Here is a 25,003-nt window from a genome sequence, read left to right as displayed (position 1 = left end):
AGCGCCCGCCCCGCCCCTGACGCCGCAGCCGCGCCCGCCCCGTCCCTACGGTGGCCGCGGGGAGGCCGGCGGCGGCGCGTTGCTCTCCCGCTCCGCGGCCGGCCCGGGCAGGCGGCGAGGCGAGCGCGGCGGGGCGGCGGCGATGTCCGAGCGGCGCCAGGCCCGGCGAGGCCCCAGCCCGCCCTTCCGCCGGCAGAGCGGGCGCCGGGCCGGGCCCTGAGCCGCCCGCGGCCCGGGAGCGGGGTAGCCCCGCGCCAGGCGCTGAGGAGCCGGCGAGGCCCGGAGCTGCCCCGGCTGAGGATGGGGATCCTCTTCACCAGGATATGGAGGCTGTTCAACCACCAGGGTGAGGGCCGGCGGCCGGGCCGGGGCGCGGGGCCTGAGGGCCGTGGCCGGCGGGGCGAGGGGCCGGTCCCGGGGCCACGGCGGGGGCTGGCGGCGGGGGCGGGGGGGCGCTGCCTCGGCCCGGGCCGCGGGGGGCGGCCGGGAGGCTCGGGGCGGGGTGGGGGGCTGCGTTTAACCCTTTATTCCTCTTTATTCCCTCCCTGGGTGGCTGGGGAGCGCGTTCCCCGGCAGGGGGGTGCCGTGCACCGGCGGGCGGCGTAGCGCGGAGTTTCGTCTTCAGGCGCCTTAACGCCTCAGCGCCGCCGTGACGGGGCCGAGTGCGCCCGGCGGCGGCTGAGGCGATACCCGCGGTGTCGGGCCCTCGGTATCGGGCAAATCCCCGGCGAGGGAGCGAATGTTATTTATAAGTTCCCTTGTTAACGCCCGTCGCCCTGCGGGAAGGGCTGCGGGGGCTGTAACTCGTAACGCGTTTGCAGGGGCTTTAGGTCTGGTTTGGAGTGGGCTGGGGCGCTCACGCCTGCACGCCCCGAGCGTGTGCCCGTTAACGTCGAGCGCAAATACAACAACGTGTTTTTGTCTTGTAGCGTCCAGCCCAAGGTTCTCTGTAGCTTCTGTTGCACCTGATTTCCTAACATCCATACGCTGGCAGCGTCACACCAGAAACAAAAGTTCCTAGTTATGTGGGGTCAGGTAAGCAGACATTTTTACAATATTGTGCAGTTATGCAAAGTTATTAAAACTGGAGTTTGTATTTGATGGTATGTAAGACAACTCTGCAAAACCACACAATATTGATAAAATTAAAACCGAGAACACCCCGCTTACCTGACCCCTGTCCCTTCCCGCTCTCCTCCGTGACAGATCAATGCGAGCGTACTTTGCGAGCAGAAGGAATTGATCTCTGGTCATCTGAAGCTTGGGCAGGTTTATAATGGCTTTTTGTCGCCCTTGCGGACCGCTGGGGAGGGGGGGAAGGAAGCCCCTTCGCACAAAGCTTTTACTTGCGTGAATAGTCCTGTTGAGGCCAAGGTTATTTGTGCAAGTCAAAGTTGCGTAACCTAGCTGAGAGCAGGCAGCGCTCGCTGGCCCTGTAATCATAAATCTCAATATGCCCGACAAGACCCGCTGTAGAATTCAAATTCAATTTTGTGATGTATAGGAAAGAAGGTGCTAAATAGAAACAATAATGGATTCAGACACTGAGCTCCAAAATGTGTTCGTGTATGTGTCAGAGTAGTTTTGTGTAGCACTCCTTGGTTCATCTAAAACTAAGTGGGTGAATGCATACTGTAAAATACTCGTCAGCAGAACTGTTCGCTGGGTTCCAAGCCTGCTGAAGGGAAAAGAGGACACTGAGGGAGACAGGTGGATTGCCCTGCTGATGGCGCAGATCAGCATCGTTGTGGTTTTTCACAGCTCTTTGCAAAGAGATTAAGGTGTTGCAGGCCATAATAAAAGTGCGGCCTTGGAAATGAACATTTAACATGTGTAAGCATGTGTTCTGGAGAGCTGCTGTGGTTGGGGGGAATAGAGAATACAGTCTGTTACAATCCACAAAAATGTGTGGAAGCTTGGGAGAGAATTCCAGCGTGAGATTGCGCTAGCACTTCAGAGAAGGAAAAGTCCACATGTAATCTCTCAGAAATCGTTCCTGTAGATGTGTAGATGGGGAAAAATGGACAGTTGCTTACCTACTCGGAACAGCACATGGGTTTGTACACCTCCACAGACAAACGAGCAAAAGCTCTTCGCCTGTGAAATGCGGCACCTGAAGTTTGGCAGTATTTGCTTAGGGAATCGGTCTAAAACGCAACGCTAACCTTGTTTCATAACACAGTTGTTATCGTGATGGCAAAGTTAACTATGTGGCTTACTAGTGATATTTTTATTTCAGAGCACAAGGTAATCATTGTTGGCCTGGATAATGCAGGAAAAACGACCATTCTTTATCAATTGTAAGTATGAACCACAGAGATGTCTCATGTATCGCGAGGTGTGCATCGTATATATTACTCTGACTTGTGGCTGCTTTCCTTGTTAGTTTTTCCTTTGAGAGCATTACACTGAAGATTGAAGTATAGGTGGCGGTGGGTCAGAGTGTGTGTTTAGAGTTTGGAAAGGTCTCCGTTTTGCCTGGTATATCAAGAAGGTTTTGTCCAGAGCTTTTGTTTATCAGATTATGTTGCTATTACCACTTAATCACAACTGCCTTTGGTGTCACCGTGTAGACTGTTTGCCAGCTCCATAAAATATGATTACATTGAGGGTTAGCCACAGGACAGTGCTGCTGAACTGATCCACGCTGCAGCATGTAAATACCAAACAAATTGTTTGGTGAGTGGCAAAGCAGTGGAGCCTGACCTCTCCCTGCCATGACTCGTGTCCTGTCTCCCAAGACATACTTTCGTGTCATTTGTGGTATGGGATGAAGGAGGAAGGCTGAGCGCTGGCTGAACCCAGGGCAGCACAGCTCCATCGGTGGCAGCCCATGCTGTCATGCAGCTTCTGCCTTTAGTAGTGGCATCGACTTGTGTTTGTATTGCATTAACCCTGCGGCTGGTGTACATGAAACTTGTGTGAGCCTTGTATCTCTGGTCCTCAGCTGCATTTTGATAAAAGGGTGCGGATTCATCTGCAAGCTCAGAAGCTTCTAGGTGGGACAGGCGACTCAAGGTCTGTTTGTAACAGAAACAGATTTGCAGTTTCTCACGTGAAGTAGTCTGGTATTAGGAAGTGTTCCTGAGTGAGTATCAGATATAATTCCTGTTAAGTGATATGGCTGTACTGGTCTAACCCTACACTTGAAATACGCTTTATTAAAATGTTTGGGTTTTGTCAAATTGTGATCTGCTTTTGCCTTTCTGAAATATGAAACTTGGGCAGCATTTCCAGCCTCTTATGCCCTAGCACACTCGGCAGAGAAAGTGAAAAGATGAAATTGGTTGTTGTTATTTAAATCGAGAGTGAGAGATTTTAAAAAGCATAAATAGAATGAAGAATATTTTTCAAGACTAGTAACTGCTGCAGCTGAGGGCCATCCTTGGTGCATTTTAATGCTGCCTGTGTCTTTCCACTTCCTTCACGAATGTCTCATGATTCTTCTTATCTTATTTCTGCAGTCTCAGTGTTTTCTTTTCCCTTTTGTACAGTGGATCTCCGTATGCCTCCTTTTCTTTCATACCCTTTTTAGCTCCACAGGACTTCCCCTTCTCTCTTCTTGTATTCCCCTTCCCCTGTTCGCCACTGTGTGAGAGCTGTCCCCTGTTAGTCCTGCTTGACTGCTGAAACCCTGCCTCCATCTGTGCATATCCCATTTTTCCTCTTCACGTTTCTTAGTGGTAGATAAGTGTTCTGAGCGTGAATTAACTCGTTGAACCCTTTTTGTGTGAGATGGATAGAGATAACTAGTGGGATGGCTAGCGTTGGTTAGTGTACTGGTTGTTTCTTTGGTATCAGAGGGAGTCACAGCAGACATTGGAGTGGTGATTCTTCTGACAGATTGCAGCAGCTCCACAGACATTTCATTTTGCCCTGTTCTTCTACTCAGATGTCTTCCCTCCCCTTGGGTAGCACTGGGATTTTGTGATCCAGTGTTCTAGAAATGCCGTTAAGCTTCACGCTCACCTTGTTTCACTGGGGAGGAGGAAAAAACCCACTTATCGTATTGCAAACTGTGAGGTGCCAGCAGCTAGAATGTGAAAGGCTGCAGGTGCAGCCAAGGAAAGGGGTCTCGTGATAAGTCTCTTCCAAGCCAGAACTCTGGCAAAACCTGTTCTTTAAATATGGGATCGGCCACAGGCATTTTCTTATGTCAGTGTTACCCTTAGTTTGGTTTTATGGTTTGTTCTTCTAATCAGTCTCTTGTATAGTTGCCTTCAAATGTGTGTGGTGAGAAGGTTGCTTGTTATATGCTGCTAAGACACGGGGTAACTGGGATTCCTTTCCAGAACACAGGACCATCCCTTTATCTCCTTGGTTCTCTGTATCATCAAGTAGTATTCCAGTTATAAGTCTCAAATTGCTGTCACTGTAACTAAAAGCTCTGCTAAAGCTTAAAAAAATGTTCATATAAAATGAAAAAACATCAATATTATCAGAAGAATTATGTTCTTTGCAAATGGTTGACATTTTTGTTGAAGCTACTTTTAATTTTTTTTGCATATCCCGCACAGTAAATAATTTGAACTTGAGGAATATCCAGAGAACACATTTGGTTATCACTATTGATGTGAAACTGGTGGTCTTAATGACAAAGTTGCACTACACCTCTAAAACAATATATTTCAAATATTTAATGTCTGCGCTTGTCTCCAAAAAGCAGTGTTACTGGACTGTGCTGAAGGGAGAAGAGAAGGATGTTTGGACATAAAGCAACTGAATTGCGAAGAAAGTATGCTCTCAGGGGCCTGCACTGGAAGGAGAGCAAGATGTAGTGTATTTGGTGCAGCTGGATGATGAGTTGTTTTTCTGCAGCTTCGGAAATCTTGTGGCTTAACCACATTCTTGAAGCAAAACAACTGCTCTCTCCCATGCGTGCCAAAATCGGCCTGGAAAAAGAAAAGCTGACTGCTTAAAACAGCTTCTGAAGCAGATATTCTCTCAGCTTTATGATTTAATTAATGGTAATACAGTTTTGTTCATGAATGCTCTCTCAGCTGTATAATTCAATTATTACATAGTTTACAGAGTCCTTTTTTATTGCTATCTTTATTTTTACTTGCCTTCTGCTGTCAGACCTTGTCTCCATTTGCTGCATACGGAGTGTTTGCTGTAATTGTCCCACTAAGCTTTCTACCTCGGAGTGACCATCAGGTTTGGGTTTGATGGCAGGAGGTCAGTTTGGAGTCTGGAGGTGCTTGATGTAACGCAGTTAATGTGCCGGTTTTTGCAGTTCCTCACCAAGTCGCTCTCTTCCCTCCGCAGCTCGATGAACGAGGTGGTGCATACCTCACCCACCATAGGCAGTAACGTGGAGGAGATCGTGGTGAACAACACGCGCTTTCTCATGTGGGATATTGGAGGGCAGGAGTCTCTCCGGTCCTCGTGGAACACCTACTATACGAACACAGAGGTGAGAGTGAAGGCCTTGCTGCAAGACACCGTGCAACCACTGCTGGCAGAGGGGGTGCAGCGTGCCAGAGATCTGCACCGGCAGAGGGGGTGCAGCGTGCCAGAGATCTGCACCGGCCATGCTTCCAGAGGGCTGTATTAACTGTGCTTTGAATGTTACCGTAGCTACTGCAGGGTACTCCTCTGTGGATTTTTTTGAAGTCTCCTCTTTAGCAGGCTGTTGTAAGACTTGCTTTTATATTTTTTATCCAAGATGCATAATACGGAGTTGCCATTAAAAACAGCTTTTTCATAAGGATTCTGTGTCTGGGGATCTGCGGCCTTAGGGCAAGTGCTCACTTTGTCTTGGTATTACAGATCCCCAGGTTTACAGGTCCCCTCCTGTGGACCGTGGCTGCTCTGTCTCTGTAGCAGGTACTCTTAAAACCTGTCTTACCCCTCAGGAGTAAGACTGAAAGCCCAAAAGTTTTCTTCCAAGACTGCAGGAGCGCCATCTTGCAAGCTCACATGCTCAATTTACTTAAGCACCCCCAGTAATTTTAAGAACTTTTTAGCGATGAAGTTGCAGCACATACACTGAACTTGAGTAAATAATGATTTAAATCAGTGTTTCCTGTGTGTTATCAAATGTGGTTTTAAAAAAGGGTTGTTTTTTTTTAATAATCAGATTTGTTCTCCTGCGCTTCCTTGTAAGATGCTATGATGCATAGCTGTGTGTCTGCTTTTGAAATATTGAGCTTATGGGTGGTTGTTTTTTTTAAATCCCTTGCAAATATTTATTTGCGTATTAGTATTTGAAGTAGACGGAGAAAGCTGATACAGTTTACCTTTTTAAGGCTGCAAGAAATTACTTGAGAGATCAGCGTGCTGCCTCGGTTATGCTAAGCAAAGAACAAAACTGGATTTGGGATTACAGAGTAACACTTGCTTTCAGTATAAATTTTTCACTTGAAAATGGAAAACAAAAAGTCAAAAGATGTGTCAGAGCTATACAAACCACGGCATAAGTTGTAATCCATACCAGTGCTGCTGGTAATCATGCTCTGGCTGGGGGAGGTGTGTCTGGAATAGGATGATATCTGATAATGCAGCTAACTGTCTGGATAATGCCATGGGAACAGTAATCTGTCCTGCTGAAAAATGTGTGGCTGGAAAGATAGTTTGTTCTCCAACTAACAACTCTTCACTTCTTAAAGTTTGTGATAGTTGTTGTGGACAGCACAGACAGAGAGAGAATTTCTGTGACTAAAGAAGAACTGTATAAAATGTTAGCACACGAGGTGAGTAGACCCTATTTTTTCTTTGGTTTAATATTTATTGTGGATAAGATCTGGATGTTACGTGTTAAGGGAAGCAGACGTGCATGCTCTTTGTGAAAGCTCCCCCTTACCCTGCAGACAGACCAGAATGGCAGGAGGCCTCTCCAGTGAAGCCCAAGGCAAAGAGCAGCAGTCGCGCTTCCCCAGCTGCGGGTAGTACTGTATCAGAGCTGTCTTGTTCCTGCCAGAGGCTCTGTCTTTTGTGAAGCTCCCAATAAAGCTGTAAATTGATGCTGAATTACTGTAGAGAACTCCCACAAAAGCAGCTTTTCAACTTGTGAGTGCTACATTGAAACAGAAGTTAGGACCTATAAATGACTTTTGTGAGTTTTATACTTCAATTCATGTTAATACCTGAATGAGATTGTTTTAAAAAACATTACTTCCTCCAAAACTTAATTACTATTATTGATAGCTTCATGGTTGCTTGATGTTTTCTGTTTCCACAGTGAAACAGATACAGCCTTAATAATACGTCTTACAGCAGCCAGCTATAAGACTGAAGAAATGGCCTGCCGTTGGCTGTCGGGGCCGGCATTCTCTGTGCACTTGGAATTGCAGAATGAGAGTATAATTTGCTGACTTGTCAAGACCCTCTTTAAAACTGAGCCCAGTGTCAGGTCTAAAACTGAACTGTCTGAGTCATAAGTATTGGACTGACGTATAAGACAAGGAGTTACCTATTGCATGACCTGAATGTCCCGAAGTCTTTAACCTACCCATGCGGTGCAGTGGGACCGGAGCCTGATTTTTGCTGAATCTTCAAAAAAAAAAGCAAAAAAAAAAAAAAGGGGGGGGTTATATAAACTTGACTGCTGCTGCTGAGATCAAACTCTGCAAACTGAGAATGCAAGCTGTATCAGTTTGTATGAGATGACACCGAGATTTCAAATTGAAGTGTCAGAATACAAAGATGTGTGCATAATTAATGGCATTATATCCTCAAAATATTACATCTGTATTTAAACTGTAGCCACTGTTCAGTAGACTGCAGGAAGGGGGAAGACTGCCTGTGTATTTCCCTTGAGTGATCATAGTAATCTAAAGCATTTGAGAAAAAACAAGTGCTTTGCTTAGTGTCTTGAATTTCTAATTTTTGGTATTTAAATTAAAGTTGTGTTTAATAAAATAAATTCTAATAAAGTAGGTCTGGCTTTCTTGGTTGTGGTGGAATGTTAAATGTGGCGTGGAAGGACTGTTGCCATTGGGTCTGCTGCTGTCATAATTAGAATTTCAGAGATGTACTCTTCAGTCTGTTGCTGTCGCTAAACAAAATCTGCGTCTTCTGGTTCGTAATCTGTAAAGGAAGATGCAGAAGTTATTAACGGACTGAATTTGAAATGAGAAAAGTCTGGAGCTTCAAGCAGCATGAATGCCCTTGCTTTGTGTTGGGAGACTATTTCTGTGCTCCGAAAGCATCCGTGTAACTGTAAATGTGCCCATTGTTTCACAACAGGATGTTTTCAGTGTATTCTGCTAACTCTCTAGGTGCTGTGACGTTTGAAGAGAACAGTAATGGTTATAAGCTGAAATGAAAGTCAAATATTTATTTAGAATAGCTTTTCCTTGCAGTCCTTGGAAATCTTTTCTTTCTGCTAAGCAGGTCAATTGAATTTCTGTTAAGGCAAAATTGAGTTGCCCAGGTCAGTTCCAGTTATTTTCTGGACCAGTAGATTGTTTGGGAATTAATTTTAATGCTTGTAAAAATTAGTGTGTCTGATAGGTATTTAAGTGAACGAGTAGTCTTGGCTTCCTGGGAAGACCTTTTTACTTTCGGAGGGAAAGATTTTCAGTAATACATGCCTGTACTAGTTTAATTCCAAGCAGCCCAAGATAAAATAAGCTTGCCCCTAGAGTTGCTCTTCTCCAAATTGTTAGTACTGATGCTTTAAAGTTTACATGGGCCTTATGAAGAAGTTTATTGTAATGTCCTTGTTCGTGTAGATGTCCATCCTTCGATTCTAAAGCAGTGTAAGTGCCGACTTTCTATGAATTCTGTGTATCTTCTAAGGAAAATATTACCGCAGCTTGCTCTATGCTGTCTGTGGCACATTAATGCTTCTTAACAGGCAGCATTTCCCTTGCAGAGGGCTGCTGTGCAGGCAGAGCATCCTTCTGGCCCTGGCGTGCCACGGTGTCAGCACACTTGGCATGGCTTTACCAGCACTTAGAAAGTTCTGGTGGGGTAACCCAACCTTGCCCTGTGCACACAGCCTACTAATTTGGTACTATAAAATCAGTCTTAACCGTTTGCTAATACCTAAGCGCGGTGTGTAGGTAAAAGCTGTGCTCAGGAGAAGGTGCTTGATTTGGATACGCAGGCAGGAGTGAGCTGTAAGGCCGGGGTTAAACGGGAGGCCTTGGCTGTTGGAGGCGTGTGGCTTTGTTGCAGCCGCACACATACAGAGGTACAGGGACCTCTGAGCCTCGCGGCATGCAGCAGAACAGCCAGTGTGGTTTTACAGCTCGTCCTAAGCAAAAATGGGACGTTCAGTTTGCTGGATCAAAGGATTTTCTGAAGTTACATGTCAGTCAGCCTGCAGCGTTTTATAGTTGAGGTTTTTTTGCTAGGGCTTAAGGTTCTTTAGTCTGGTACCACCTCTTTTGCTTCCAAGGGCTGATTTGTGATCAGCATCTTTTTTTCTTCTTTCTCCCTAGGACTTAAAAAAAGCTGGTTTGCTGATCTTTGCTAACAAGCAAGATGTTAAAGAGTGTATGACAGTAGCTGAAATATCTCAGTTTCTGAAACTGACTTCAATTAAGGATCATCAGTGGCACATTCAGGCCTGCTGTGCTCTAACTGGAGAGGGGTAAGAGTTGTTCTTGTCTGTCAGAGGGGAATCTTGAATTATTTTGGTATTTTTATTGTAGGGTTTGGTTTTAATACATACTCCTCCCCTGTCTAGTAGTTGTAAAGATTTTTGGGCTCGGAACGTACCAGCTTGTGATCGGTGTGATCTGAAAACCAGCTTTCACGTCAAATCCACAGTCTCCCCTCACAGTGATAAAACTTAATATGTTTTGGGCCTAATGAGGGCAGGGATGGAAATGACCTAAAATCTGTTCTGGTTTATTAAGAATAATCATAAGTAGAGATAACTTCCGTGCATTTCTTGAAGTGCTGGGATCTGAAGTCTCTCACCCGTAGATTGCTTAAGATGATCTAGGAAATGCTGTGGTCAGAGTGGATTGTTTCTGGAAGTTACTCCTTCAGTCAGAATCACGGAGTTCTTGGGAAGAATTTAAATTGGTGCCATGGCATTATCTTTGAAGCTGTCCTGAGAAGTGGCTGTATTCCTTAAAAAATTATCTCTTTTGTTTGCAGACTGTGCCAAGGACTCGAATGGATGATGTCAAGACTTAAGATCAGATGATTTTTAATGACCTCTTTGCACAGACATTGCTTAAAAAGAGCTGCACCCATGATTACCTTCACAGTGGCAGAATTAATGGGTTAGATGTATTTATACTGAACTGATCTCAACTTTATTTTCTACATAGATGCACACACACATACGTGTATATAAATTAAGGCCATTCAGCAAGATGAAAGATGCAGTTGGTGGCTCCAGCTTGGTTTTCGGTTTGCTTTCCTCTGAAGATGCTGTATTTAAAAGCTGTGATCAACCTTCGTTTCAAGATACAGCCACTCAGAACAGTCCAATGTTGAGCATGTTGAAGATGAAGTGAGAGGAAGGAGCTTTTAATTTTGGGTTCTATTATTCCATTGTAGTCCTCTCTAGTCGAAGATGTTGGCTTCATTATTCCAGTAAATTAGCAAGCAAATCAACGGCATAGATACCAACTTTCCAGTATTTTTAAGGTTACCGATGTTACAAATGCAAAAATATTTTCCTGTATGTGTACTGTACATATTTGTGTATATTTATACCTCAATTTTAGGTTAATTGCAATCTGTTCAGACCAGTGTGTAAAGCTGAATCAGTATGTTGACAGTAGTACTAATATTTGACGTAGCCAACACATCACAACTTCTTTTCCTTTGTTATCTGTATGGCTGTAACATCCATCAGGCAGTTGGCTCACCAGAACTTTATAAAACAAACTTCTCTCTTAAGACCACTGCTTGTTTTTTCACGTGATTTTTCAATTAGGGAGGATGCCATAACGGACTGGGGCATGGGGATCGAGCTTTGAGTTACAGTGTCGGCAAACAGTAAAAGCTTGCCAAAGAGTTTAAAATGAAACAGATTTTCTTCTTTTTGTTGTTGTAGTCATCATTTGATTAGGTGATTCCAAAAAGTGCATGTCATGCTGTCCTGTGGTACTGCTTCTCTTTTTTTTTTTCTGTACTGTTCACTCTACGATTTGAGTCCAGTAGAAGTACCTTTAGCTGTCATAAAGGGAAAAATGTCATCTTTTTTTTTCTTAACCAAAGAAGAGGCACAAAAGTGTGTTTAAAAGTCCCACTGGAATCTTACAAAACACATCATACTCTGTATTAAGTGTTTTCCAGAGGAAGGCACGCTTCTTTTTGATAGCTTAAAAATGTATATATCTCTCTATATATGCAATGGGTGGAACTGGGATGGGGAGCAGAACAGATTACACTACTTGCAAAGCTCTAAGTGACCCCTCGATCGTGTTCCCACAGAAGTTTCAGGGCAGTATTTCTTGACAATAGAACTCCCTTGCATGGCCCCCAGGTGAGCTAGAACGAGGTGTCAGAACACTATGTGATTATCTTTTCTTACTGTAGGACCTAACAGGTGGGTGTCCCACCTCGCACAGAAGCTGTTCCCAGTTACCATTTTAAAGGATACAGGTTTTTCAATGGGACGAGAGTGAGAGTTGTATGGTTTGAAACGTCAGTATTGTGAAAGCGTACGTAGCCTCGATCGTAGGCTCTTATGTTGGAGATGTGTGTTTGGGGAGTAGAGCAAAATGAAACAAAACTTTGTTTAAAATGTCCTTTCCTTTCTTACCTCATACATCTGATAAGGATGGAAAAGACATTTTAAAGGAAAAGCCTAGTTTGAACTTTTTAAGGTGCTTATCTTTGGTTATGGGTTAATCCATTCAGCCCGCCTGCCTTCCCATTTGCCCGCTTTGCTAGGGATCATGTTGTGAATTTGTGGAGAAAAGAAGTGCGGCAGTTTCAAAACCCTGTATTTAACAAAGGCAGGTAAAGAATTTAACTTTTTAATACATTTTTTGGTATCTCTTTATGATGCTCACTGGATAGGGAATCTGCTGTCTTTGTTAAACATTTTAATGTGTACATGCATACCTTTATAGTGCATGCACATAGATACTGGTATTTAACTGGTGTATTGCAAAATGTATAAATGTTTGAAGAAATAACAATTTAATGCAAAGACTTTCTCAGTTTATCTGATAGTATCTTCAAGAAATGAGCTCTGTGCACACTTGCATATGAAATGGAATTGTACGTTTTCTAGTCTTAAAAAAGAAAAAGCAGACTTGCTTATAAACCTCAGTGTCTGGTTTTTGAGTCTTATGTCTTCCCTTTCATCCTTTGAAAATATTTTGCTTTAGTATTGTTAAATACTGCGTGGTTTTGCCTGAACCTGCACAGGCTGCGTGTGTTGGGTTTTTGTTTGTTTTTAAAAACATGAGTTTTTCCTGCTAATGAAAAAAAGAAAATATCATGGAGCAGTATTCTGGTATCTGCTACTTGCTGAAATTTGCTGCTTACTCCCTCGCTTCAATTAGTAGGACTTAGTATGGCCGTATCATGAAAGTGTGGTGGTTTTCTCCAGGTACAGCTTGTGTTGCAACCAGACATCTAATGTTTACGCATAAGTAAACTTAGGCTTACTCCTTCTCCCTCTCGGTACCCTGGCCACTTCCACTTTCTGTGGCATCTGAGATACCGGGCAACCAGGTCACTGCATCTTCATTTCAGGAGTGGCAACAGACCCTAGCAGGGAGCTGGGAATAGCTGCACATGTGAAGACTGCCTGTTAAAACAATGTCTTTTGTGCCCTAAAGTGTTGATAATTCAAAAGTCAAATTGTTGTCTGTGTGTTGGATGGTGAACGATCCAGCCTTAACCTGGCTGCAGAAAAAGGTGCGTGTCACATCATGTGTAATGATGAGTTTTTCTGTCTCTTCTTGTGATCCGACGGTTAGAGGGCCGATGTGCTCTTCAGTAGCTAGAATTCTGTGGTGGCCGGTGCTTCCCGATGCGCCGTGTGCCTGCAGCTTTCTTGGCCGGGGCTTAGGAATCAAGGGAGGACGCACCTTCATTTTAAATGCTGGATTTGCAGTCTCCATAACAATGATGGATCTTGCCTGTAGTAGCCGGGCACCTTTTTGTCACCCCATTGTAAACAGAGGTGACTGTTTCGAGTTCTCACCTTGTGGGGTTGGTGCGATCATGCTTTTAAGCCCAGCAGTGCATAGCGAAAGCGGAATAATGTCATCCAGGTGCTGCAGCGAGAGGTTTTGTAGGAAAGTTTGTTTGCCTGAAGGGTCTTTGTGATAACAAGTGTGTCTGCTGTGATACTGCTGAGATGAACGTGAGAAGTATGTACCCTCACGGTAGCGTTGTGGCTGTGACGGTCCTTCCCTGCACACCTTGCCTTTTGTGTAAAGTTGGAAATGTTTTTAAATTTAGTCACCTGGTAGAGCTGGAGAAGGGCAGGCAAACTTTTGAACACACAAACCCTTTTTGTATGTGCTGCTTGTTTACGGCTTTTTCCTTTTCCCTCTAGGCCAATTCACATTTTTCTCACAGCTTTGTCCATAGAAAAGCAAGTGAACTTTGCATCAATGCTGCTTTCAACTTCATTTGGTTATTCTTTGGAATTGATTGTCTTAACACGAGTCACGCCCTGGATTTGTATTGCTTTTGTGTTTTTGCCCTCTGTGTGTTGTGTTGCCTTGCCTTTGTTCTTCATGAAATTAATGCTTAGGATGTTATACAGAACCGGGGGGGGGGGGGGGGGGGCTTTAAAAAATGGTTATTTAAGTTCATGCTGCAGAATGCCATTTTACTGGCAAAAACATAGCAGTAAGTCATATTTCAATAATATTGAAAATGTTTCTTTTGCTTTAGCAGACAATAAACCTGGTAAGTCATCTCTATAATATGCTGCCTCTGTGATTTGAAAATTATGCAGGTTTTTAATTGCGAGGAAAGGTGGAATATAGAACTTGGAAAATGTGAACAGGGATCTACTTAGCTTCATTTTTTTATTTTTTTTTTTTTATTGCCAGGGAGGCTTAACAGCTGTTTTCCTATGCATTTTATAGTGTGTTCCTAGGTATAGGTGTTCATGCGTGAATGCTAAACGTATCCGATGGGCACCTTCTACAGTCTATGCAGCTCAAGTGCCTGTAACTTAATTCAGTGATCAATTTTTTTCCTCCTCTGTGACAATTTCCATTTTCCTTAAAATAGATCTATTTCTATAAAAGCATTTAAATGTGTGTAAATGAGTGGTTTTTTTCTTCTCCCTACACATCAGTTTTAACATGATTTATAATGAATTTGTTACAGTTTCTTTCTGTCCTCTACATTTCAAGCACTTTTTCCATCAGACATCCCATAGCTAGCTTGCTTTGTGAAGGGAGATACTAAATTTGTCCTTGCATCAGATTGGTTAGCTGAAATTCTTTTCAAGGAACGCTGTTTAAATAACTTAATCCAAGAATACTTGGCCTTGTAAGCATCCTCATGTAAGTAGTTCCTTTTTAGTTGGCTAATAAAACATTAACTTTGCGGCTGTCAGACTAATTATGTCTGGAAAAATAGTTTTCAGCTAATTCAAATGAATGTAGTACTAAGCCTTTAAATGGCGCATCACTGAGCATTACAGGACGAGTTTGATGTCATGAAAAATGGCACTAAGAAAGAAAAATGTCTTCGCATATAGTTGTGATATGTATTATAAATACAAATGTGACTTGAATATAATTGTTGCAGTGAATATATAAAATGTACAAACCCAAGAAATTATAAGTGGTTGCCACTGTAACTTTTTTTACATTGTGATTTAGAATCATAAGCAGAAATTATATTCTTGCCTTACTAGGATTTTACTGGTGAATTTTTATATTGTACAGAGACTTTTTTTTGAAAGTGTTCTTCACATCAGATGGTAGCCTTTATTCATAACAGGATCGAATTCATGTACCACCCTTAGCCTTTTAGGCCAGATTTCTTGTGAGCAAGGACATAAGTTGCTGGGCTTTTTTTAAGCTTTTCCTATCTGTAAATTTAGAAAACTTAGCTGATACTGGATCAAGTTAGAGAATGCTGCTTTACCTAGAAGGCTGTAAATCATTCTTTGTAAATCATCAGCTTGGTGTTACTCTTGTCTGAATGCTTACAGCATCAAACTCTGGGGAGGGTAGAAGATGTGGCCGAGAAAGATGTATTGTCTGCAAAGAGATTCAAAGATTTAAAAAAAAAACAAACAAAAAACCCAACAAAACCAAAACCCCCTCCGACTGGAAAGGCTGAGCACTTTTTTTGGCTAATAAATTGAAGAATTGGTAGCATATGACAAAGGAATGGTAATCATCCCGTTTAACCTGTGTCTGTATTATGTTTTCATGAATGTTTTCAGCATGTCCTCAGCTTTCTTATGTTCTTTTCCAAAACCTCTAAACCTCCAATCCTGTAGCTGCAGTCCTGTACTTGGCCCGTACGTGCTGCTCTAAATCTGAGTCTGCCCTCCTGGCTCTCCCGGGAGGCTGAGCGGGTGTCAGAGGGAGCCGAGCTCTTTGCCCTCCGACTGGACCAAGTAATGGATTACAATACTGTCCTGCGACACTAAACCTATAATTCGTGAAGTATAAAGTAAACTTACCAGATTAGTGTACTAACGATGTAGTTACAGTAAAGTATATTATCTGTTTTTTACAAATGCAGAGTAACACCCGTATGTATACGCATTAATCATATGAGCAGGGTCATATTTCTTTTGATCACTTGTATTTTGTACTTCTCTTTCGAAAAAGTTTGTCTTCTTTCTGAAAGAAATGCATAAAGTAATGTGGCTAACAGCGATAACTGCAATAAAATGTCATTCCAGAATATACAAAGTTATTGCTTCACATTAATCCCAAGACTTGTGAGGGCTGGTATTTCTTGGCTTGAGCCCTTCTGTGTCTGAAACTTAATGCATGTTTATTAAAGTAATTTAGCTAAAACTTTTTATAAAGCTATTTATTATAATAAAGTTCAATTATGATTCTGTTATGATTATTATGATCATCATATGAATCAATTATGATTCAGGAAAAGTGACTTTTCCTGAAATTTTATCAGAACATGCCTTTAATGGTTTCCCCCTTGCCTCTCTCTGTCCATCCTGGCTTTTAAAGTCTGATTTTCACTGAAGGGAACTCATTCAGTTCTTTTAATTCTTGTTGAAGAAGTGAAAGAATCACAAATTTGGTCTAGAATTGTTGTTGGGAGGGAGGAGCTGTGTAGAAGTGTATAGACACATTTACAGGTCATGTCAGAATTGCTAATTCTTGAAAACCTACCAGTATTTATTATTTGAAAATGAAAGCACTTGTCAGCATTGTACTGTTTGCATTTAAACATTCTGCATGTCTGTGTTGCAGTAAAACTTCTCAAGCAAAAGTGTGATTTCTGACATAGCCTGTGGGGTTCTCCAGGCGTTCCTGGGGTGAAATGCGCTGTTCAGCCGAACCTCTGATTTAATTTTAATGGCTTTGTATTGGGAGATATTTTGGCATTTGGGACAAGTTTGGTAATAAGTATGTGTGTGTTAGTTTCAAATCAAATGGAAGTTACAATTAATGGTGAAATGCTTTTTTCTTCTAGAAAATGCGGGATTCCAGCAGTGTACTGCTCCTGTGCATTCATGTACTGCACGCTGGTACTTGCAGCTGTGTGAGTGGGGGGGGTTACAGGCAACTGCTTAGAAAGCAAGAGAGGTGAAACCAAAGCTGGGTTAAAAAAAAAGAAAATATCATTGTACAGTACTAAAGGTATGTTGCCAGTCAGCTCTGCGACCCGAACAGTCTCGTTCCATATGTGTTAAGTTTGGACTTTGGCTTTATTTCTAACTGTGCAATATTTGTATCCGTGTGGTAATCTTGGAGAGTAACCTTTCCGTGAAGTAACGCATGGGCAGGTGATGTTTTTAATGGAGTTTTGAGGAATAAGTCAGTGTCAGCCCCTTCGTTCCGATGGCAGAAGAGATGGCAAAATGCTTTTTCTGCACTCTTTATCCTTCTGCATCCGATTTTAGCTGTGTCTAGCTGAAGTCTTTTTCCTGTGTGACACAATTCTCGCATTTGGCGGGGCTTTGTCCCCAGCTCCTGCCTGGCGCTGGCCGCTGTGTCCGTGTTGCATGCTGCGTTACTCCTCCTCCGCGCTTTTTGCTGGAGGGTGAAGGAACGGTGAGTTACCTCCAAAGCCATGCCCGCTCTTGGGCTGTGCCCTGCATGTTTCTTTTCCTCTTAACTTTGTTATTCCTTAACTTTACTACAACTTTTCTGAAAATTGCTCTTGTTTTTCTTTTGAATCCAATTAAATATCAGGTGATTTTTTTATTAAAAAAAAAAAAAAAAAGGCATCATTATCACATACTTATTTTTGCCGGTTTAGTACAGGGTTCCTCAGGCAGCGTGCCTGTTGCCTGCCTCGTGTTCCCCTTGCTGCTGTCTAACCTTAGTTTGTAGATCACCACATTGGTCCATTAAAAATACATAAATAAGTATTTCTGAAGGTTTTTATTCCAGTATGTTTTTATCATTAAATACCTTTATGCTTTTTAATTGTGCACAAAAAAACATTTGCCTCTGCCAAACTCTGACTGTTTTACTTCTGCATCCAACAACTGAAAATCTTGAGTAGAGCAAACCTGCCAAAGGGAGCCTTGGCTTAGTCATTTACACCCAGTGTGTGAAACTGTAAATAGACTTTAACAGAAAATGCCATTGCTTTTTGGCTTTTTTTCTTGGATGTATGAAATTTAGGGGCTGCTGTGTTCTCTTTATTTTTTTATAATTTTTTTAATTAAAACATAGTACTTTTTTGATCTTATTACCACTTTTAAAATCACAGGTCGTGTCACTACTCTGTTGTTGTACAGTATATGTTGATTTATCTCTGTGGTTCTTCAATATGAGGTTGAATTAGATGCAAAACTAAAGAACAGTCAACATCTTGAGTTAATTCTTGTTACTAACTTTTTTGTTCTGTCTTGCTTTCTGCCCTGATTCTTCAGAATTGGAAGGCTTTTTTTTGCTTTTTTTTTTCCTTCTCCAGATAGAGGTGTATATGTGTATATATATGTAGGCAAACTTTGGGGGTCATAGGAAGAGATGCAGATCGTGGAATAGTAGCAGTGACAATTGTCTAAATTTTTTGTACATAAATAAAGATTTAGTATAAATGCTGGTACTGTTGAAGACTCACTTCTGAGGTCCTTGTACTGTTGAATCCTAACGGACACTCTGTTATTACCTGTATGTACAGCTTTGAAACATGAATTAATGGATGCATATGAGAGCTGTGTAAACAACTAATAAACCTGACTGTTTGTATTAAGTGGGCCAGATAATCAATTTTTTCCTTTTAGACTCACCATACCATTTTCAAAGTGAGCTTGAGAATTTGTTTTTCAAGGTCATAGGTATATTATAATAATTTTGAATTTGCTTAGCGTAATACGTTTTTTGCCAGTGTGGCTGCAACTGTTCGCGGTAGTACCTGAGTGTTGTTTTTAAGCTCATGGGTAATGATGACATGGGTATATGTTTGGTCTCACCCTGCTGCGGCAGTGGCTGGTCAGCCGGGGAGATGCTGACCTCCAGAGCATTGGGCTCGCACCACATGAAGTTGTGCAAGTCCATGAGTGTTCCCTTACTGTTGTGATGTGGATTTTCATGTGCTTTAGAAAATATGTAGTTGTATACAGTGTACTGAACAACCGCTAATCCATTTGCTTTGTTGGTTGAGAAGTGTTTATTTGGGGGGGAAAGGCTTTAAATATATTTGACGAGGTGTTTCAGTACAGGTTGCCATTGGTAGCACATTTCTATATGCAGTATGCTTCTATTGGTATGTGTCAAATCTCTTCTGCTCCGAAATGCCAAAGGTGGCTGTGCTGTTTAACGCTGCGGAGAACAGGCTAGCTGATGAAGGCAAGTCTTGAACTTTACTTGATATGTGAATCTTTGTAAGGATTTCCAGATTTCTGGATTTTTCATCCAGACTCATAAACAAGTCTCAACAAACAAAGTGAGGAGAACTATTGTTCCTTAAGAGGTGTTAATGTAATAAGGCAACGCTGCTTTCCAAAGTGCATTTTTAAACTAAATTTCCTCTCTCCGCAGAGCGGCTCTTGCACATGTCAACCGGGTGCATAACAGAAATCAAAACTGCTCTGACTTAACAAAGTAATAAATTGTCACTGATCCTTGTATCGTGATGGTACTTGTTCATGACTAGCAGTGTGCAATATGCCACAAAGGAGCCCACAGCACAGTTCCTCTGTGCACCGATCGGTCGTGGAGGGTCTTTCTGCTGTGCAGGGAAAGGTTTCATGTTAGTAACTGTTTGTGGGCTGTGAGGTGATAAGACCACTAAGACCCTCTTTTACAGGACCTGATACCCATGCACCTTCCTCTTTTGCTCCACTGATGGCCTCTGGACCTTGGCATAGAATATGAACCTGTGCTTAACTACGCAAGAGACAAAGTGGTTAAAACAACTGATTTTACACAAAATGCATTAGCCACTAGCTCTGAAGCTTTTCACCTGCAGACAGAAGCGCACAGGTTTTGAGTAATTTTTGAAGTTACCTCTTTCATATTCTTTTTTAATATAGGTAAGGTGTGGAGATAAAGTGGCATTCAAGTGGTCTGATATGGACGGTTTTGATACAAGATCTGTTTCGGGCTTCTTGTGGTTCTGGCAGTGGCAACCCCAGTCCAGCTGCAGATGGTGAATCCCAGCGTCACTTGCCCTGTGGATACCTTGTACGAAGAATCCTTTAGCGATCTGTGCGCTGATACACTGCAGTAGCCAAACCCTATCTATATCAGCGGTGGACTATTCCTTAAAGGTAAACACATGCAGAGAGGAACAAGCCCCTCTTCGCCATCCTATGGACAAGAGCAGCCTGAATCCAGGCAGAACTGTTCTTCCTCTGTGTATTTAGACCATTCATTCTTACCTTTCCTGGTGCATTTAAGGAGAATCCTGCAATAATGCAAAAAATGTGCATATTGGTAAGTTAATAACTCTTAACTGAGGTAAGGTGGGAAAATCCCATTCTTACATAGGATTTTTGCTGCCAGCCAGCAGCAACACCCACTATGTCACGCTGAGCCCAGCAAAGGAGTGAGAGGTCCAGGACAGCAGGCAGCTGGGGCAGGGAGAGGGGGAAGGCATTTGGACGGTATCTGGGCTTCAACTAATTTGAGATTTAAAATTAAACCTTATTTCTGATTTTCTGAAAGCAAGAGGTGCCTCTGGATTTTGACCAACAGGTTTATCTTCCCCCTTCCTCCTTGCGGCCCTCGGGGAGAGACAGCTCAGCTTTGCAGGCTGAATAATTTTTTTCAAAAGCTGTCTGTGCCTGCAAGTGTAATACAGAATACATGATGTGGTAGAGATTTATAGAGGCAAAGTGAATAAAACTATTGTTTTTCTGGTTTTCAGTGGTGGGCACAGATTTACTGAGGGGACTATGGTTCCCTTCCCACATTGGCAGCAGATGGTAAGGCCTATATATTCCCGTTCACACAGCACATTTGGACCCATCTGCACCCCACAAACAAACGATGGCATGACTGGAGCAGCTCCAGAAAGATTATAATTATCTTTACTTTTCTGCCAGTCAAACCTCGATCCAAAATCGGAACTATTACCCATTTCTGAGCGCAGATTGTGGCTCGGGAGCCAGTGTTTGCATCCTGCCCATTGCTCCCCTTTTGAAGCTGCTGCGAAGGATTTCTTGCTCCAGCTCCACGTTGGGCTGCTCCCTTCCAGAGAAGCCAGGTGGGGGCAGGATCCTCCTTTTTATTAGCAAATACTTCAAACAAAAAGCTTTTTTTTTTTTTTTTTTTTTTAACGGGTGTTAAAAAAAAAAAAACATATATCTTGCTATACCTGGGGTGATCAAACTTTTTTAAGCCTGCACTTCCAGCAAAAGAAATCCCCTTCCCCTCTTCCTCCCATGCAGCACCACAAATGCTTGCATGGGGCTTGGGGACCTAATTGTCATAAACTCTTGTAACCTTTGGAGTAACTTACAGCGAAACCAGTGTGGTACAGATGGCTCAAACAGCTTTTTTTTTGGCACTGGCAAGGGGTAGATAGAGGTGGTGAGGAGCAGACAGAGGGTAGGGTGGACATGGGACTGAAGGAGCTGGAGTTGTTGGGAGGGTCAGTGTTCCTTTGTGGTGCTAGTGCTGGTTTAGTGCCCAATGCTAAAGCCAACTGCTTTCATATATGGCATAATTTTGACTAATTTAGGTGATGCTTGTGCCTGGATAGTGGCTTGCTGCTTAACTGAGGCGCAGGCTGAGTGGCCCCACTCTCGCATAGCATTGCACTCAGTCAGCATCTGGAGCTGTTTAGCCTGGAGGACAGGAGGCTGGGGGGGACCTGATCACTCCCTGGAAGGAGGCTGTAGCAAGGTGGGGTCGGGCTCTTCTCCCGAGTAATAAGTGACAGGACAAGAGGAAACGGCCTCAAATTGTGCAAGGGCAGGTTTAGATTGGACATTAGGAAAAATTTCTTCACTGAAAGGTTTGTCCAGCACTGGCACAGGCTGCCCAGGGAGGTGGTGGAGTCCCCATCCCTGGACATGTTTAAAAGACGTGTAGCTGTGGCGCTGAGGGACATGGTTTAGTGGTGGGCTTGGCAGTCCTGAGTTAGCAGTTGGGCTTGACGGTCTTAAAGGTCTTTTCCAACCCAAATGATTCTGTGGTTCTATACTGTTTTGGGCAAACAAGAAAAAACTTCCTATGTGGAGCTAGGAATGTGTTACCCTGATGTTTTAATGTCTAATCTCAATATAACAGTTGTTAGTCCAGTTACAGTGACGAGACCAGACAAGCTTGGAGGCTGAGCCTCTGCACGGTCGGGTGGCTAGAAAGCCCGCAGCCTCTTTTGTTGTGGCAATATCCTATTTATTAGTCTACAACAGGTAGTATTAACAGCTGCAACCAGCAGTGGCAAATCAGGGATCCAGCTGAGGCTGTCATTGAGGTAAAGAGTTACTGGGCAGAGGGCAAGGTCTTAAGTCACTGGCATGATACAGATTGTCATAGACTTCCACAGAAACAAGATCTGAATACTTGCGTTGATTCACCCACTGGTAGCAAGGAACCCAAAGTACAGAGCCGCAGAGGGTATTAGGAGGGAAAGGAAATCCTATGTAGGTGTGAAATTTCAAGACCTCGTTTTTATTTTTAAAATCTGAGGCAGCTGAGCAAAATACCTCCATCTGCTTCAGGTCTCTCTTTTTCAGGGTTCATAGGCATAAAAAAAAATTAATGTGAATTTGGTGGAATTAAGGAAAAAGTGGTAGAATTAAGGAAAAAGTCTTGGGACAAGCCCTGTTGTTTAGGTGAGGCTTGCAGTTGATTTGGGGCCAGGGGTGAGGGATGGAGGACTCCCAAGAAGCCATGGAAATGGGATGGTGTCACTCATGGCCGCTGCATTTCCCACTGTGTATGGAGCTGTGTTGCAGCAGGGAGCTGACTCAAAGACCTGGGGAGCCGCACTGTGTGCCCTGCCTGGGGGGTCCCTATGGCAAGAAGAGACCTCTTCCCCAGTGAGCTGCTAGGTTGTCACTCCATGTCCCCATGTGCAAGCCTGTCTGAACAGATCCCCTGTTATGCAGAATGAGGGGAGGGGAATAGGACTGGATTACAGGAGATGCGGTTTTGAGTAATACAATCTGTGTGGGTAGGATGTGTCACATAAACTGCCTTATTTCCCAAACTGTGGCATGTATAAACTTACCTTCCTTTGTGCTGAACTGTTACTAAGCCTCGCCTGGGCAAATGCTGTTGGTTTCCTTGGTAACTGGGTCCCTCAGAGGAAAAAGCAGAAAGTGTCTGGGATGACAGTGGTGTGTGGCAAGTGGCACAACAAAGTGTACCAAGTCTGGTCCTGCTGCTGGTAAGTCTGGAGCAGCTGGTCCCCAAGGCAGTGGCCAGGTGATGCTGGGCAGAAGACTTGCTCGTGCTCGACTCAGGGGGGCTGTGCCTGTCCATGTCCCTAGGAAAGCCCCAGTCTCCCTGGTTTAGGCTGGGGCTGGCATTCAAGGGGGTGATGTAGCTGCAGCTGATGGGCATCCGTGTCTTAAGTGGTTTGGTCAGTTCTCATTGTGCAAACACACACCTGTAAAATATCATTAAGCTGTCATTTAGTTCTTGTGACCAAACCAGGGGCAGAGTCTGAGAATTGTCTCAGAAACAGATCCAAATGCAGCGTTTGGACTGAATCCACCATAAAGCCTTGGTGTTCACTTCTGTATTTAAAGCAAATTCAGAGCCATCTCAGAGCCCCCCCCTCCTCCCTGCCACCTATGCTTCCTGACGAACCACCCCTTGCACCAGGCACGAGGCTTCTCCCAGCAGCAGCTTGTGTGTCGCTGTGCCTCAGCACATGCTCCAGGGCACTGCCCTCGAGTGGGAGCCAGTGGGGCTTCCTCTTGTCCCAGCCCCGTGGATCAGGACTAGGTCTGATGTGGATTTAATGCATTTTTTAATGGCTGTGTCCCTGTGTCATTAAGCATAAGGGTGGCCTTTATCATAAGGGTTAATACCTCAATATCTTTGCAGTAAGTTTCTTGTAGTGCTGCATTGTTCAGAGGATTTAGGTTTTAGCAAACTCTTAATGCAAAGTCTGTTGCAAAAAAAAAAAAAAAAAAAGGCAAAAACCCTGATGGAGCTGTGTCGCTGTGGGTTTTATTGCGAGGTGCTGCTGCGTGTGAAGTGCATGCACAAGCTGACAGCTCTGAAACTGGAGTCAAAGGCCACGTTCTCCATTAAATGTGAGATGAGCTTGTGAGGCAAAAGCTGTAACGCTGTGTCACGGATAATGTGGTGGCCACCTGTGTGCCATGGGTGCTCTGCCCTAGCATCACTGGGAGAGCCCACTGCTGCTGCCTCAGCCCCACCTTCTGCAGGACACTAGCCTCAGAAATCTCTGTAGGCAACACAGCATGGAAACAAACAAAGAGCAGTGGATTAGGAGTCTTAAAATCCTACTTTAAAAAAACCAATAAATTTAAATTTGTCTCAACATGCCTATCCACCTAAATTAGAAAATTGTAACTAAATTTAAGCCATGCAACAAAGCCATAAAACTAGTTTTTTGCTGCAGTCATTGGTTACAGGCTGGATCTTATTTTTTGGGTCAAATTGATAGATAAGCTGAATCCTTAGTCCAGTATATTAAAAGGAAAGGTGATGTATAAGCTCAGTACATCAAACGTACCGTGGAAGGAATAACAGACTGCAAGGCCCTGAGCAGAGGGAAGAAGTTGCAGCTGTACTTGAAGAGCAACAACTGGAAGTATCAATTATTAAACATGGGAAAATGTTTTTTAGCTTACCAATGGCTCTGAAGAACACCACAGCCCCCCTTTCACAAGCAGTGGGGGTGGCTCTGCAGTCCTGTGGTGGCGAGTGAAGAGGCTCCTGGCAACTCCACACTTTGTTCATCCCCTCAGTCAGGCAGTAGGCAAGGTCCTTGTTTCATGCTCGCTGTGCATCTTCTATATGCACACAACATGATTTATTACCTTCTGTAACAAGGAAGTGCTGTAACAGCTTGGGAAAGCGGGTGACTGCTTCTCCTGAGCAAGTACTTTATTTGCTGTGCCATTTGTTATGCCTGAAGGTGTTCCCAAGGAATGAAACCCATTGCTGGTACTGTGGAGTTGCGCCTGTTCCTGCAGCTTTTCCTACTGCTGGGCAACAGCAATGCTTTTTCTTCTTCTGAATTTGAAAATGACATTTCAGCTGCTCAGGCTACTGCCACAAGATGCGGCCCATGCCCTTTGCTGAGGGAGGGACATACAGGTTTCTCAGTAGTGCTCATCCTGGGGCACCCCCTGTGCCCCAGCCCAGCTCCAGCTCTCTGCCCCTGCACTGTCCCGGGCAGGACATCATGTTTGCCTGCGTTCAACTTGCTGAGGTTCCTGCCAGCACCTCGTTGTGGGAACAGCTCTGTCCTGCAGTGCAGCAGCTGCTCCCCCCGGCAGATACTGCCCATGAATTTGGGCTATGTGGTACTCAACTTCATCTGCACCTAAAAGAAGAGTTGC

At 43.6% G+C, this 25,003-nt stretch overlaps 1 protein-coding gene across 3 annotated transcripts; it reads left to right on the top strand.

The window, feature by feature from the left end:
• The first annotated feature begins 42 nt into the window (after positions 1-42).
• ARL5A (ADP ribosylation factor like GTPase 5A) lies at positions 43-16,670 on the top strand. Of its 3 annotated transcripts, XM_056350623.1 has the most exons (7): positions 206-346; positions 930-1,035; positions 2,240-2,300; positions 5,269-5,416; positions 6,612-6,695; positions 9,393-9,544; positions 10,060-16,670. In XM_056350623.1, exons 4-7 carry the CDS (start codon positions 5,273-5,275, stop codon positions 10,106-10,108), a joined length of 429 nt encoding a protein of 142 aa, XP_056206598.1. In that variant the 5' UTR covers positions 206-346; positions 930-1,035; positions 2,240-2,300; positions 5,269-5,272; the 3' UTR covers positions 10,109-16,670. The 3 variants fall into 3 exon arrangements, with proteins under 3 accessions (XP_056206596.1, XP_056206598.1, XP_056206599.1); XM_056350621.1 differs by lacking the exon at positions 930-1,035 and having other exon boundaries at positions 43-346; XM_056350624.1 differs by lacking the exons at positions 206-346; positions 930-1,035; positions 2,240-2,300 and adding an exon at positions 4,582-4,967.
• Positions 16,671-25,003: the final 8,333 nt, after the last annotated feature.

Source organism: Falco biarmicus, chromosome 8 (assembly GCF_023638135.1).
Source record: "Falco biarmicus isolate bFalBia1 chromosome 8, bFalBia1.pri, whole genome shotgun sequence".
Taxonomy (NCBI): domain Eukaryota; kingdom Metazoa; phylum Chordata; class Aves; order Falconiformes; family Falconidae; genus Falco; species Falco biarmicus.
This window is presented reverse-complemented; position numbering and strand designations above follow the sequence as displayed.

Bases quoted from the DNA above. Each gene is read 5' to 3' on its own strand.
- ARL5A (XM_056350621.1), top strand. From the start codon at position 301: ATGGGGATCCTCTTCACCAGGATATGGAGGCTGTTCAACCACCAGG. The intron at 2,301-5,268 runs GTAAGTATGAAC...TTCCCTCCGCAG, and splicing joins ACGACCATTCTTTATCAATT to CTCGATGAACGAGGTGGTGC. The intron at 6,696-9,392 runs GTGAGTAGACCC...CTTTCTCCCTAG, and splicing joins ATAAAATGTTAGCACACGAG to GACTTAAAAAAAGCTGGTTT.